Consider the following 14678-nt stretch of genomic DNA (forward strand, 5'->3'; position numbering starts at 1 on the left):
AGAGCTATTAGTATATTAATTTTTTAACTCTAGCCCCCAAATAAAAAAGTTAGTTACACCTAGGGTGACCAGATGTCCCAATTTTATAGGGACAGTACAGATTTTTGGGTCTTTTTCTTATATAGGCTCCTATTACCCCCCACCTCCTATCCTGATTTTTCACATTTGCTGCCTGGTCACCTTATCTACACCCCTGTGCATGACCAGGGCCCAAGTTTGTTCCTTTTCTGCTCTCGGCAAGGAGTTGCCGCTCTGTTAGTCACAAATTCTACCACTAGAGGGAGAAGAGCCGCCATCTCCAGCTCATAGTGAACTTTCCGGCGTGACGAACAGGGTGCGTTTTCTCATTCTGTAATCAGCCAGCGGGCCAGGAAATTGGGAAATTGACACCGAGCCCTGCCCCACCACATCACAGCTCAGCAGTATAACTAGCTATTTATTTACTTCTGGCACGGGCCACCATACACTGGATTCTTTAAAGGCAGAACCCTTGCTCCAAAGAGCGTGCTGTCTAAAGACAGACCGGCCGATAGACAGGCCTTGGGAAGGCATATATATGGGTTATGGTAACAAATATGTCTGTATATTTTCGAGCAGGTGCATAAGCTGGGGTTGGACTAGATACCTCCTGAGGTCCCTTCCAACCCTGATATTCTATGATAAGCTCTTCTCAGGTCATTCCTCCAGCTTGTCATTCCTAGCAGCAAATTGGGTGGAGGGAAGTAGTGACCTCTCCCGTGCGCACAGGGAGAACGTTCTACTCACAGAGGCAGCATGGTAGGAAGCCCAGAGATGTCGGGGTGAGAAGCTGACATGGGCTGTGAGGCAAAGATGGTTCCAAACCAGGCCTGCAGTGACTGAAAACCACGACACGGCTCCTTGGTGTCTGGTGAGAAATAAAATTGGTAGGTGCAATCAGGGCCGGCTCCAGCATTTCTGCCGCCCCAAGCAATCACGATCGGCGGCAGCAATTGGAAAAAAAAAAAAGCCGCGATCGGCGGCGGCAGTTCGGCGGCAGGTCCTTCGCTCCTAGAGGGAGTGAGGGACCTGCCGCCCCCAAATTGCCGCAGGTGCCGCCCCTCTCCCTTGGCCGCCCCAAGCACCTGCTTGTTAAGCTGGTGCCTGGAGCCGGCCCTGGGTGCAATCCAGTCCCTAGTGGCTTCCCTAACACAAAAGCACCATCGCAGCTGGCACCCAGGCTGGCAGAGGGGCCTCGAGCAGAGTAAATCCAGCACCAAAGCCACAGAATTAATGAGTTACTCCATTTAATTTTGTTCTGGTCTGTTGGTTCCAGGCATGTTATTCAGCTCCCCTTTACTGAGGCTTCTCTCTGAGGTTCCATACCCCACTCGTCACCACAGCACTTGAACACCTGTTGCTTTGTATTCTTGTCCCTATTGTTGTGGATGTTTTGTTTTACAATAGCGCCAAGGGGCGGGAATCAAAGTGCTAGGCACTGTGCAAACCCCTAGTTTAGGCAGAGGCAGTCCCTGCCCTGAAGAGCTTACAGGCTATTTTATGCTCGTTGCACAAGGTGTCTTTGTCTGCCGCTGGCTGTTGCGTTTCTTGCAGCCTGTCTAGTGGTTATGTTTGTTGCTGTCACTTTGCTAAATTAACTGTAACATTTTGAACTTAACTCAGAAAATATTGTTTAAAAATGATGGGAGACTCTGAAAGCAAATCTGCTGGGGCCAGGTTGTGTGTGCTCCTCTCTCCAGGACACTCTCTGGGCTGGCCTGAGAGTCACCGAGGTGCTTGCAGCACAGCAGCCCCCTCGCGTTCTCAGTGACGCTCGGAAATGTAGGCATCTCGAGCCTCCGCACTTCCTGGCAGGGGGTTGTTTTATCATAGACATTTGCTGTCTCTCTGAGCCACTTGCATGTTATGCTGGAAACAGTGAGTCTCCTCCGTGCGCCGCTGAACTGATTGTTAGATGCAATTCTGGGAAACAATCCCAGGCCTCTTTCTCATAAACAGAAACTTGAAAGCGCCTGGGTTCTTTCTTTTTGCAGAGCCAGACTGGGTGATGCCAATCTGATTGGAAAGGACAGAAAAGAGAGCGAGTAGGGGGAACGCCAGGATGAAGCTAGAGCTTGCCCTGCCTGTTTTGGGGCTCCTGCTCTGTGCGGGTGAGTACAACTGGCTAGAGACCACCAGGTATCAGAAAAGTGACCCCCAAGGGCTCAGGCAAGGAGGGTATTGGCGTGTGCCGATGGACATTCCGGAGCACCGGCAGCCAGGTGTTCTTACACAGCCACAAAGACTTACAGTCAAACTGAAGTTGCCGTTTGCTGATGAGAAATGTACCCCACTAGCAGTGACGTGAGGGGCAGCGGAGCAGGAATCACCCCCTGCAGAATCAGAGCAGTCGAGAGAGAGGGAATTGAGGCACTTCAGTCTATATTCTCTTTTAAAAGAGAAGTCAGTTGCTGAAAAGATCCTTGTTATTTATCAGCTAATTCAGTAAACTCCAAAGCCCTCACCAATGGTCTGAACAGGCTGGTGAAGGGTACAGGAGGGGCAGTGCTTTGGGCAGCAGAGTGCTCTGAAATCTGGACTCCCCCGTCCTACTTGCTGTTATATTAAATCGCCATGTGCTCTTGGGCCCGTCGCTCTCTAGATCTCAGCTTCACAATGGATAAAGCAGGGATAATAGCATCCCCTGAACTGATTAGTGTGTGTAAAGCCAACCAGATGAAAGGCAAAGCATGTGGCAACCTAGATCGATATGCCCATAGGGAAATGGGCAAAATAAATTTAAAAATAAACTCTGCAGCTACTCTGCCCGTGAGCGGCAAATGCCAGTTGCTGGCTTTGATGTGATCTGAAAGAGTTCAGGTTCTCTCTGACCATGATCAGTTTGTGTTACTGCACCTGTATTTATTCCCTCTGTCTAAAACAAAGTTCTGTGCCGAGATAAAACAGCTGATCACCTTGGGGACTGTTATAGGACTGGAAATATCCCCTATCAATTCACTGGTGCTGTTTACAATGATTTGAAAAATCAGCTAAAATTAATTGTCAAATAACCATTTTTAGTGCCATCCAAGCAGGATCGGGCACCTGCAGAGACCGGAGAGGCACGTGGAGAAACAGGATTGATCACTGGTGTATGGCCAGCTAAAATAACCGGTGCCATCCTGGTGTTCTGACACTGTGATTTGTGGTACAAAGGGAACAGTGTAGGAACCAACTGACATTAGGGGAAAGAGAGAAAGTTTCCATTTTTGTTACAAAATCAAAGCCTGGGGGGCAGCAAAGGACAGAAGGAATTACAGACCTGGAGGCAGGGGTGGGGGGATTAGAGCAAGTGCCCAGTCTTCAGAGTAGCTCCTCGGGTTCTGAAGGGTTTTTAGCCTCCAACACCATTCCCTGCCTTCGTCCCCATCCCATCTTTGTCTATGTTTCTAGGATTGGGAAGTTTGATAACATGGATTTAAAACATAAATGGTGTTGTGACTGTTTTCCAATGTCTGCATGGCACCCAGGCGCTTGACTTTCAAATCAGCATTATTATTGATTAGTGTTTTGTGTTTACTCCCTAGAGCAGGGGTCGGCAACGTTCGGCACGCGGCTCGCCAGGGTAAGCACCCTAGCGGGCCGGGCCAGTTTATTTACCTGCTGACGCGGCAGGTTCGGCCGATCGTGGCCCCCACTGGCCGTGGTTTGCCGTCCCGGGCCAATGGGGACGGCGGGAAGCCGCAGCCAGCACATCCCTCAGCCCGCGCCGCTTCCCGCTGCCCCCATTGGCCCGGGACGGCGAACCACGGCGAGTGGGGGCCGCGATTGGCCGAACCTGCCGCGTCAGCAGGTAAATAAACTGGCCCGGCCCGCTAGGGTGCTTACCCTGGCGAGCCGCATGCCGAACGTTGCCGACCCCTGCCCTAGAGGCAGATTGTTAATAATAAGGGAAAGGATATTTTTAAACACATGAACCAAGCAGAGAGAGGTAGATTTGCTAATAGCTTTTGTTGTTTTCCTTTTGCAGCTGACACCATGGCGCAGGAAAACCGTAAGTTAATTTTACCATCAATGTTTTTAGCCATAATAAACATTTCAGAAGTGCTGCTGCTAAGATTGATCCTGCCATTGCTAACCGCTCAGAGGGAATCTAAAAAATGGGGCGTCTTTAACCACTAAGGGCATATGCCCATTTGTATGAGTGTGAGCGTGCACGTGTGTGTCTGGGCCTAACCCAGAACCCACTGAAGTCAATGGGAGTCTTTCCATTGACTCCAGTAGGGGCTGAGCCAGCCCCTACCTGTGTGTCTGCCTCTCTGTGTGTTGGGTCATAGAGAATGTCTTTACTTCTTCTTTTTAAAAATACAGATCCAGAAAACTTTATACCTCCACACTGGGTTCCTCCTGGCTCCTTTGCAGTCAATCGGGGAGTCTTATTATTAACAACAGTTACTGAGTTTCCCCACCTGTAACATGGGGATACTGATTCTGATCTGCGTGAAGCACTGTGAGAGCTACCGAGGAATGAGCTAGGTACTATATTATATAATAGTGGCATTGGGATGGCACCCAGGCCGTATTTAGGAGCTGGGCCGCAATCGGTTTGTGTTACTGCACCTGTATTTATTCCCTTTCTCTAAAACAACGTTTTGTGTGGGGATAAAGCAGCCAATCACCTTCCCCTCTAATCAAAGCCTTTGTCTGTGGGATTTCATCTCTGTAGTTTTAGTGAACGTGAGCTCCCAGCCTCTGTAAAGCAAGTGCTGGCTAAAACCATACACCAGGGCAGGTGGGAACACAGATCTTTCTTTTATTGGCTTAGGCACCTTTCTTTTGTCTAGTGTCTCTGGTACACACTGTGGGTCTGATTCTGACCCCCTCCCTAGCACTGCTTTAATGTGGTTGTAGCTTCGGAATTTCAGTGGAGTTCCTCACGCTACAAATCGCTCTACAGAGTTAAACAAAACCATTTCTAACCTAAGGCCCTGATCCTGCAGCAGGCAAACCCATGGAACCACGCAGAGTCCTGCAGTTCTCATTGCAGGCTCAGGGCCCAGACCCCCAGCAGGCTCTGTCTCCGCGCTGCACAGTAGCTGTGCCTTTGCATTTACACCGTGCAATGAACCAGATAATTTCTTTTCACAGCAAACCCAGGCACCTCATTTCCGTTTTGCACTTTGAAAAGGACAGCCAGGGGGACGCAGCTTTGGTTTAAAATAACGTTGCCTCAGTAAGCTGCTCTAGCCACCTCCGCATTTCTAAAGCATCCACCAAGAGTGGTGCAGTTCAAAACCTCTCCCAAAGGAGGGGTAAACTCCAAGGAGACGCATTTCAGTTTGGTGATTGTTATAGGACTGGAAATATCCCCTATCAATTCACTGGTGCTGTTTACAATGATTTGAAAAATCAGCAAAAATGAATTGTCAAGTAACCATTTTTAGTGCCATCCAAGCAGGATCGGGCACCTGCAGAGACCGGAGAGGCACGTGGAGAAACAGGATTGATCACTGGTGTATGGCTAGCTAAAATAACCGGTGCCACCCTGGTGTTCTGACACTGTGATTTGTGGTACAAAGGGAACAGTGTAGGAACCAACTGACATTAGGGGAAAGAGAGAAAGTTCCATTTTTATTACAAAATCAAAGCCTGGGGGGCAGCGAAGGACAGAAGGAATTACAGACCTGGAGGCAGGGGTGGGGGGATTAGAGCAAGTGCCCAGTCTTCAGAGTAGCTCCTCAGGTTCTGAAGGGTTTTTAGCCTCCAACATCATTTCCTGCCTTTGTCCCCATCCCATCTTTGTCTATGTTTCCAGGATTGGGAAGTTTGATAACATGGATTTAAAACATGAATGCTGTGGTGACTGTTTTCCAATGTCTGCATGGCACCCAGGCGCTTGGCTTTCAAAGCAGCATTATTATTGATTAGTGTTTTGTGTTTACTCCCTAGAGGCAGATTGTTAATAATAAGGGAAAGGATATTTTAAAACAGATGAACTGAGGAGAGCGAGGTAGATTTGCTAATAGCTTTTGTTGTTTTCTTTTTGCAGCTGACACCATGGCGCAGGATAACCGTAAGTTGATTTTACCATCAATGTTTTTAGCCATAATAAACATTTCAGAAGTGCTGCTGCTAAGATTGATCCTGCCATTGCTAACCGCTCAGAGGGAATCTAAAAAATGGGGCGTCTTTAACCACTAAGAGCATATGCCCATTTGTATGAGCGCCCGTATGAGTGTGAGCGTGCACGTATGCGTCTGGGCCTAACCCAGAACCCACTGAAGTCAATGGGAGTCTTTCCATTGACTCCAGTAGGGGCTGAGCCAGCCCCTACCTGTGTGTCTGCCTCTCTGTGTGTTGGGTCATAGAGAATGTCTTTACTTCTTCTTTTTAAAAATACAGATCCAGGAAACTTTATACCTGCAGACTGGGTTCCTCCTGGCTCCTTTGCAGTCAATCGGGGAGTCTTATTATTAACAACAGTTACTGAGTTTCCCCACCTGTAACATGGGGATACTGATTCTGATCTGCATAAAGCACTTTGAGAGCTACCAAGGAAAGCGCAAGGTATTATATTATATAATAGTGGCATTGGGGTGGCACCCAGGCCATATTTAGGAGCAGGACCCTCTTGGTCTGTGCTCAGCACATATGCATAGGACAACAGTCCCTGCCCTGACTAGCTCACAGTCTAAGAACAGTGTTACAGTTGACTCGGATGGGTAGACAATGGGGTGAATTATTTCCCCTCTTTCCATTTGCATTTTTCCACTGGGGCATCAGTCGCACTAACTCTCTCTTTCCAACTTTAATTTTTCTCCGTCTAATTCCAGTCCACGGGCAAACAATCTCTCCCCACCCCCATTTACCTGTGCCCCGCCCACAGTCCATTTTCACTCATCAGAGCCATGCCACGCAGTGTGCATGCTTCTGAAATCTGCATTCCGATTGGTCAGTGAGCAGGGAGCTGGAAAAGGTGGTTTCTGGGATTGAGAAGGTTTACATAAGAACGGCCATACTGGGTCAGACCAAAGGTCCATTTAGCCCAGTATCCTGTCCTCTGACAGTGACCAGTGACAGGTGCTTCAAAGGGAATTAACAGAACAGGGCAATTATCAAATGATCCATCCCCTGTCGCCCACTCCCAGCTTCTGGCAAACAGAGGCTAGGGACACATCCCTGCCCATCCTGGCTAATAGCCATGGATGGACCTATCCTCCATGAACTTATCTAGCTCTTTTTTTTTTAACCATGTTATAGTCTTGGCCTTCAAAATATCCTCTGGCAAGGGGTTCCACAGGTTGACTGTGCGTTGTATGAAAAAATACTTCCTGTTGTTTGTTTTAAACTTGCTGCCTCTTTATTTCATTTGGTGACCCCCAGTTCTTGTGTTATGAGAAGGAGTAAATAACACTTCCTTATTTACTTTCTCCACACCAGTCATGATTTTATAGACCTCAGTCATATCCCCCCTTAGTCGTCTTTTTTCCAAACTGAAAAGACCCAGTCTTATTAATCTCTCTTCATACAGAAGCTGTTCCATACCCCTAATCATTTTTGTTGCCCTTTTCTGAACCTTTTTCCAATTCCAATATATCTGTTTTGAGATGGGGTGACCACATCTGCATGCAGTATTCAAGATGTGGGCATACCATGGATTTATATAGAGAAAATATGATATTTTCTGTCTTATTATCTGTCCCTTTCTTAATGATTCCCAACATTCTGTTCACTTTTTTGACTGCCACTGCACATTGAGTGGATGTTTTCAGAGAACTATCCACAGTGACTCCAAGATCTCTTTCTTGAGTGGTAACAGCTAATTTAGACCCCATCATTTTATGCATATAGTTGGGATTATGTTTTCCGGTGTGCATTACTTTGCATTTATCAACATGAATGTCATATGCCATTTTGTTGCCCAGTCCCAGTTTTGAGAGATCCCCTTGTCCATATGCTTGTTGACCCCCTCAAAGAATTCTAGTAGATTGGTGAGCCATGATTTCCCTTTACAAAAACCATGTTGACTATTGCCCAACAAATTATGTTCATCTATGTGTCTGACAATTTTGTTCTTTACTATCGTTTCAACCCATTTGCCCGGTACTGAAGTCAGGCTTACCGGCCTGTAATTGCCGGGGTCACCTCTGGAGCCCTTTTTAAAAATTGGTGTCACATTATCTATCCTCCAGTCATTTGGTACAGAAGCTGATTCCAGCAAGGTTTATTCAGTGATTAAAGTGGTCTGAGAAAAGATTGGGGCATCCATCACAATCCCAGACAAAATAAGTGTTCATGCACAGGACAGACAATTCCCAGTTAAACTTTGTGAGTTAATTGATTACATAATAATGAGGATCAATTTTTAGCTCCTGAAGCCATTTATAGCTACTTACCGTTATTGCTTGTGAATGCGGAGAGCGTTATACACCACAACTCCCCCCGAACTGATAACTAGGTTAGAGTTTTTACATTTAACCTAACAATCCCATTTCCAGAGTCCCTCCGAGAGACAAGGCAGTGCTCAAAGTGAGCCCCTCAGTGACACAGCTCCATGGTTAATTATATTTTTGCTGCGTCTGGGACCCCCTTGCCCTGCCCATTTTAAGCACTGGTTTTACTGAATACCTGTGTTTCTGTTGTTCTTTCTTCCCGTTTAGTAGAGTTCGGGGTGGTGATCTCTAAGACCAAGGTGACTCTCACCTGCCCCCCATCCGTTGAGTCAGACATACAATGGAAGAGAAACAAGAACTCGGTACCTGGTAATGGTAAGGAACAGGACTATGTGATTGAGGAGTACGAGAGTTCCAAGCATGACGGGGAGTATACGTGTAGGTCCGGGACAGAGTCCCTCAAGCTTCACCTGAAGGCCAAAGGTAAATGGGAGAAAGCGCCCCTTCCATGGGAATAAGTAGGAACATGAGATGTCATGGGAGGCTACAGAGGCTAGCGATTAATTCTGTGACCTTATTGCCCGGAAGATTCACATGCCATAACGTACGCAGAGGCCTGATTTTCAGGGGCGCTGCTGGGACTGACTTCGACACTCAGCTGCTCTGAGGTCCAGCCAGCCCCCCATGAGCACTGCAATTCCATGGGGCACTGTTCAAAAGAGTATGTGTTTGCCATGGGATGTGTGGCTCAATTACCCCTCTCTGCACTGTTGTGTGGTGTGCTTTGCCCTTGCTGTGTCCTCCACCCCAGAGGTGGCTGCATTTCAAAGGCACTTTATACACCTAGCTTGGGAGCTGCTTTGGGATGGGAGAGGCTGTATAAATGTGAGCCTATTATCTCTCCCTGAGACCAGTGACCTTTCATGAGCTTCAGAGAATCATGAATCTTCAGGAACTTGGCAGGACACTCCAGGTCTGGAGGCTTGGAGAGGGCACAGCCCGGCTTCCCCAGTCCCACTTGGAAACGGAATCAATTCTCCTCCATTCTGACAAAGCCCCTTGCAGCCCATGCACTATCTCGGGTGTCTGGGGAGCTGCTTGGGGAACCCGAGAATCCCTGCACTCTTTCCGACACAGACAGAAAGGGCTGGGGAGGCGGGGATGAGGAGCATGGAACGAGCTGTTACAACCCGGGGATGTTTGCACCCTGCTGCCAAGGGCCATGCAGAAAAACCAGGGGACATTTCAGTCACTGACCGCTCCAGCCACCCCAGCGGTGTTGGCAGAGTGAGGCATGTGTAGGGGGGAACAGAAAGGTGTCTCCCTTCCCCCTTCACTCCTCCACTTACTGTTCTTGCCCCCTCATGATGTGTGTGGTCTCCATCCACACAAAGCAAGTGGGTGAGGTCTGGGCAGACCAAACATGGGGCATTTACCCAGCAGTGTCTCTGGGCTGGGACTTGTGACTCCCACCTCCCGCCGTCCCCCTTCCCCCTGCTCTGCCCTTCTCCCTCTCGCTGAGCCCCCTGTCCCTTCCCACCACAGTGTGCAGGAACTGTGAGGAGCTGGATGTCTTGACAGTGGCTGGGATCATCATCGCAGATCTCCTCATCACCCTCGGGGTGCTGATCCTGGTCTATTACTTCAGCAAGAACCGGAAGGGGCGAGTCGGTGGCAGCGCCGGAGTTCATCCAAAAGGTAAGAGACGGTTTAAATCTTTCCTGTGAATAAGTGGCTGAGCGTCTTCAACTGGGGGAAACGTTGGGGTCAAGCCCACCTCAGGCTCCTCCTGCTGCTTACCACACCCCGTGCCGCCCTTCGTGTGGGGAAGGTCCAGCTGCCATTTTGTGCTGAAAGTGCCCCAGGCACAGGAACCCGTTGCACAGGCTGTGGTGAAGCAGCCATGAGAAAGGCAAAGGGAGGGTGGGGCTGGCTGGAAGGGCTGAACTGCTGCCTCCCCGGCGGTATCGCAGCACAGCCACCCTCAAACATTCACACCACGAGTCAGGCCCTAACCTCAGGGAGTTGGCTTAAAAATCAGGAGATTTGATTTAAATGAGAAATATGGGGGTTTGTCTCTGCTCTCTGAGCCCGTCGGTTGGGTCACATTTTTAGTTCTTTCTCTACAACCAGGAGGGCTAGAAACTGCCTTGTTTTAAAATGGAAGCTGAGATTCTTGTGCAGTCTCTTGATTCCCGCAGTGGGGGCACTAAGACGTACATCACAAGTCACCGACACTCCCAAGAGCTGACCGCACTGCATTTTGCACCCCGGGCAGAGTGTCCTTTGATTCAGGGCTGGAGGCCTGTGTCTCGGAGGATAGTCCTGTGTTCTGGGTGTGACAAAGGCCAGATGCTCAGGGCTGAGGTGTCTCAATTGGGCCCCCAAAATCGGTGGACATTGTGTGCCCTGTTCCTGAAACGCCCACGGAGCCGCGGGGATGAGTCACGCCTGCGAAGCTCTGTGTCTGCGCTAAGAATCGGTAGTATTCCACCTGAACATTCTCCCTGCTTTGCCTTCCAGGCCAGAAGATGGTGCGCCCCCCGCCTGTGCCAAACCCAGACTATGAGGTAACGGGAACCGAGGGGGTGGGGGTCCCTCTCTTCTCTTGGCCTTTCCAGAACTATTGGGATTGGGGTCACAGCCTTCTTGGTGGATGAGAGCTGAGAAATTACAGCATTGGTCCCCTTCCACCAGGTGCTTTGTTCAGCTCCAGGCTTCACCTGGGTGGGGGGGAAGGAGTGACTGAGCAGGGCCATGTGGCTTCCTAAGGGTAGTTAGCAACAGAAGGGTCATCACAGCATGCAGGGTACAGTGTGCATCCCCAGAGCTGCACGCTCCCTGCGCCCAAGTCACACCTGGTAGTAGCACTGAGGAACCCAGCCCTGGCACAGAGCCAGTTGTACAAGGTGCTGTCGCTGTGCTATGTTAACGCAAGAGCCTGTTGCTCACACCTGCTCCTGTTCCCACAGCCCATCAGGAAGGGTCAGCGGGATCTGTATGCCGGGCTGCAGTCCAGGGGCTTCTGAATCGCCCTGCGGATGGCAGGTTGGACGAGAGCAGCTAAGGGCCCCCAGCTTCTGTCCCAGGTGATACAGATTCTCGGCAGTCCGTGCTGGGCAGTCGCACATTCTGGGGACCAGCCCAGCAGCTGCAATGGGAGACGCTGCCCCTCCTTGGACACCCTCCTTCCTGCCTTTGATTTGACCCCGGGGAACAGACACTGACTAAAGAAACAAGAAGAAAAGGTTTTCCCCATTAAATAATTGTAGCTTTCTCCTCTTCGGGCTCCTCCTAGGCTGTCCTGATCACCCTTTCCAAACTGTTGGGGAAACCCTTTCACTCTTCAGTTTTATTTATTTCAGTCACATGCTTTGATTTTTCTCTCCAGCACCCTGCACCATTGATCTTGTCCTGACGCTCGGACGGCCTCTTCCCTGCCCAGGGCAAAGAGGGACATTGTCCAGTGTCCTGAGCACCAGCCTGGGAGCCAGGAACACCTGAGCTCTGACCCCAGCTCTGACACTGAGTCCCTCTGTGACCGTGGCTAAGTCCGTCCCCCTCCCCCGCATATTTCCCATCTGTACCACTTGGGCAGAGACTCACCCGCTTCCCAGAGATGCGTTAAATAGTGCTAGCAAAGAGCAGACCCTCTCGGAGCACTGGGGCTTGGCTGGCTCTCTCCTGTTCCTCTGGTTTAACATTAGTTCCCGTTTCCCTGCCCAGGATAGTAACGACTCTGTCACCACGTTCCCTGGGGCTCGAAAGGGAGATGCGATGGTCACTATGGGCTGTAAAGGGTAGACGTGGCCGTGTGCGCATCCACCATATTCCTCCTTGAGCCCCGTCCCTGTCCAGCTTGTGCTCTGCAGTGTTCTTCTGGCCACCGCTAGTGTTCGGGGGTGTAAGTCCCTGTGCTGCGATCTCCGGGCCCCGGTGCAGTGTGTCAGTTGTGCTCACCTGGTCCTGTCTCAGCAGTGACAGAGCAGTTCATTGACAACACCACGCTGGCTGCCCTTTCCAGCCATGCTCAGCACGCCTGTCCTTGCTGTGGGGTCACACACAACCCCAACACCCCTTTCCGGAGACCTGCCATGGGGAAAATGGGACTTGAGCCCTTTCTTGCGTCTCTGGGATGGATAAAGTCGGCCTGGAAGGAGGGGATTTAAATATCAGCAATGGACATCTGGAGCCGCCTGGTTTTGCTGGAGGACCCGGTGTTTCTCTCAGAAAGGTACCATGTATGGGGCCTAAATAGAAGGCTGGGCGTGTGGACTCTTCAGCATGTGCCCCTTCTCCCCCAAGCCTCCTCTAGACCTTGTAACAAAGGGTCATCTGTAAGCCCCCCAGAAGGGCGCTTAAGTGGCTGATTGAGTCTTTAACGCTTATTATTAAATTACAGTAGCACTTGGAAGCCCCGGTCAAGATCTAAGCCCCACCGGGCTGGGTTCTGCCGAGGAACATAGTCCCTCCCCAGAGACATCACTGTCTCAGGGGGATGAGATGCGTGAGAGGGGACTGGCACCATTTTTCAGATGGGGCTCCTGACCCCCAGTGCCTTAACCACAAGACATTTTCCCTCTGGAGAAGTCCTATAGAATTTAAGAGCAGCAAAACCCATAGGGCTGTGTAGAAATTAGCCCAAACCATAGAGAACTGCAGACAGAATGCGACCCTTTCCATAGGTTTTTATTTGTACTCAGCCTGTGGAATTCTATAGCAGGGACCCCCGTTCCTGTTTCATTTCTATAGCGTGGTCCAAAACCACATCTAGAAGTAGGAGCGTTTTCTAGTAACTGTGCGAGGACTTTCCCATAAGGGCTGTACAAACCCCGTGCTCTGAGAGAGTCTCATCTGGCTCACCTCGCTCCAACCCCCTTCCTTGCTGTACCCTCCCTCTCCTGTTCCATCTCTGGCTCTCAGGCTGTGTCCAGGCTCCATGGTGTCTGTTACAGATGGTGAATTTGTCTGTATTGAGAAAGGCCTGTTTGAACGTTTATGATGCAAGTATTTCTAAAAGTGCATCATGCAGCCAATAAACTGGGAGGGCTCTGCCCCTGGATCCGCACTGGAGGGTGTTTCCAGTTCATTCTTTCTCAACACAACCGTTACTTAGAGGACTCTGCACAGGAAAGACCCAGGACTGCAAAAGCTGCTGGGGTCACCACTGAGGTGCACTGGCAGCAGTGTACAAAGGGGCCCAGGGCTAGGCAGTGGGGTGAGGGGCAGACAGCAAACAGTGGAGTGCAATGGCCAGGCTAGGGGAGGGATGTCATCAGCAGAGCTGGGGGTAGGGCTGGAATAGCTGGGGGCTGCAGGTCAGGCCTGGGGCATGATAAGAAGGTTGTGGTCACTTACACTCAATTTAACAAACAATTTTCAAAAGCCACTTGAGTTAAAATTATCCAGTTTCATGAAGGTGGCAGGACAGTAACAAACATGGGGAATGGGATTGACTTGTTTCCTTTTCCTGAGAGCCACATGGGCAGCTGGGAGCAGACACCAGTGTCTGGCTTAGAAAACTGACTCTGCTCAGCCCTGGGCTATTGCTCAGAGGGGAGACGTCGCTCCGGAGAGGAAGCAGCAGTAACTGGGGTGGGCTGTGGTTTAGCCCTGGTGTCTCTACACAGCAAGGAGTGAGCACCCAGCCAGCTTCGAGCCTCGGATCAGTGTGCTTGGCCTGGAGGATGTGGTTACAGAGGCAGGCACAGCTGGGTTTACCTTGCAAGCCCTACATGTCGAGAGGAGAGAGTTTGCAAGCAAGAGCCAAACAGAACCACCCCCACACAGCCATGAAACCCCCAGGGCCAGGTTCGCTGCTGGTACAAATGGGTGTCACTCTACTGAAGTCAATACAGTAGTGAAGTTATTGACTTCAGCCCCCTGGTGCAGCTGCATTGCCATGGCTGGGGTCAGACCAGGGATGTGATTCATTTCACAGCGCAGACAGGAACAGCTGCTCTGGATGTACAGTGGGTCAGATCCTGCTCCCAGCCACACCCACATGATCAAACTGCCTTCCACAGGGCTGCCGGCATGAGTAACCATCATCTTCCCCACTTGTCAGCTCACTGCAGTGTCTCCACACAGCTATCTACAAACCTACACGTCCCTGTCTCCTCACTTGGCTGCACTTGTGCCTACAAACATCATCAGCATCATGCCTCCTACGGCTAGAATTGCACAGAGAAAACCACAGTTCCAGAAAGAGGTGAATAAGGGAGCTGACCCTTTCAGCTTTGCACGGTTTCTCTATGCCCTGCAGTACCAGGCTCACTCCTGGACGGAGTTACAGACACAGAGCAGGTCTGCAATGGGTGACCGAAG

The 14678-nt window shown here is 50.2% G+C and overlaps 1 protein-coding gene across 4 annotated transcripts; it reads left to right on the top strand.

Annotated features, from left to right (window-relative positions):
• The first annotated feature begins 1850 nt into the window (after positions 1-1850).
• Positions 1851-13419, top strand: LOC135889178 (T-cell surface glycoprotein CD3 epsilon chain). Of its 4 annotated transcripts, none has more exons than XM_065417000.1 (8): positions 1851-1896; positions 2013-2129; positions 3989-4012; positions 6008-6031; positions 8619-8834; positions 9897-10049; positions 10875-10921; positions 11324-13419. In XM_065417000.1, the coding sequence occupies exons 2-8, from the start codon at positions 2081-2083 to the stop codon at positions 11378-11380; spliced, it is 570 nt and encodes a 189-aa protein (XP_065273072.1). In that variant the 5' UTR covers positions 1851-1896; positions 2013-2080; the 3' UTR covers positions 11381-13419. The 4 variants fall into 4 exon arrangements, with proteins under 4 accessions (XP_065273072.1, XP_065273073.1, XP_065273074.1 ...); XM_065417001.1 differs by having other exon boundaries at positions 8622-8834; XM_065417002.1 differs by lacking the exon at positions 3989-4012.
• Positions 13420-14678: the final 1259 nt, after the last annotated feature.

The sequence above is a fragment of the Emys orbicularis genome, chromosome 15 (assembly GCF_028017835.1).
Source record: "Emys orbicularis isolate rEmyOrb1 chromosome 15, rEmyOrb1.hap1, whole genome shotgun sequence".
Taxonomy (NCBI): Eukaryota; Metazoa; Chordata; order Testudines; family Emydidae; genus Emys; species Emys orbicularis.

Bases quoted from the DNA above. Each gene is read 5' to 3' on its own strand.
- LOC135889178 (XM_065417000.1), top strand. From the start codon at position 2,081: ATGAAGCTAGAGCTTGCCCTGCCTGTTTTGGGGCTCCTGCTCTGTGCG. The intron at 2,130-3,988 runs GTGAGTACAACT...TTCCTTTTGCAG, and splicing joins GGGGCTCCTGCTCTGTGCGG to CTGACACCATGGCGCAGGAA. The intron at 6,032-8,618 runs GTAAGTTGATTT...CTTCCCGTTTAG, and splicing joins CACCATGGCGCAGGATAACC to TAGAGTTCGGGGTGGTGATC.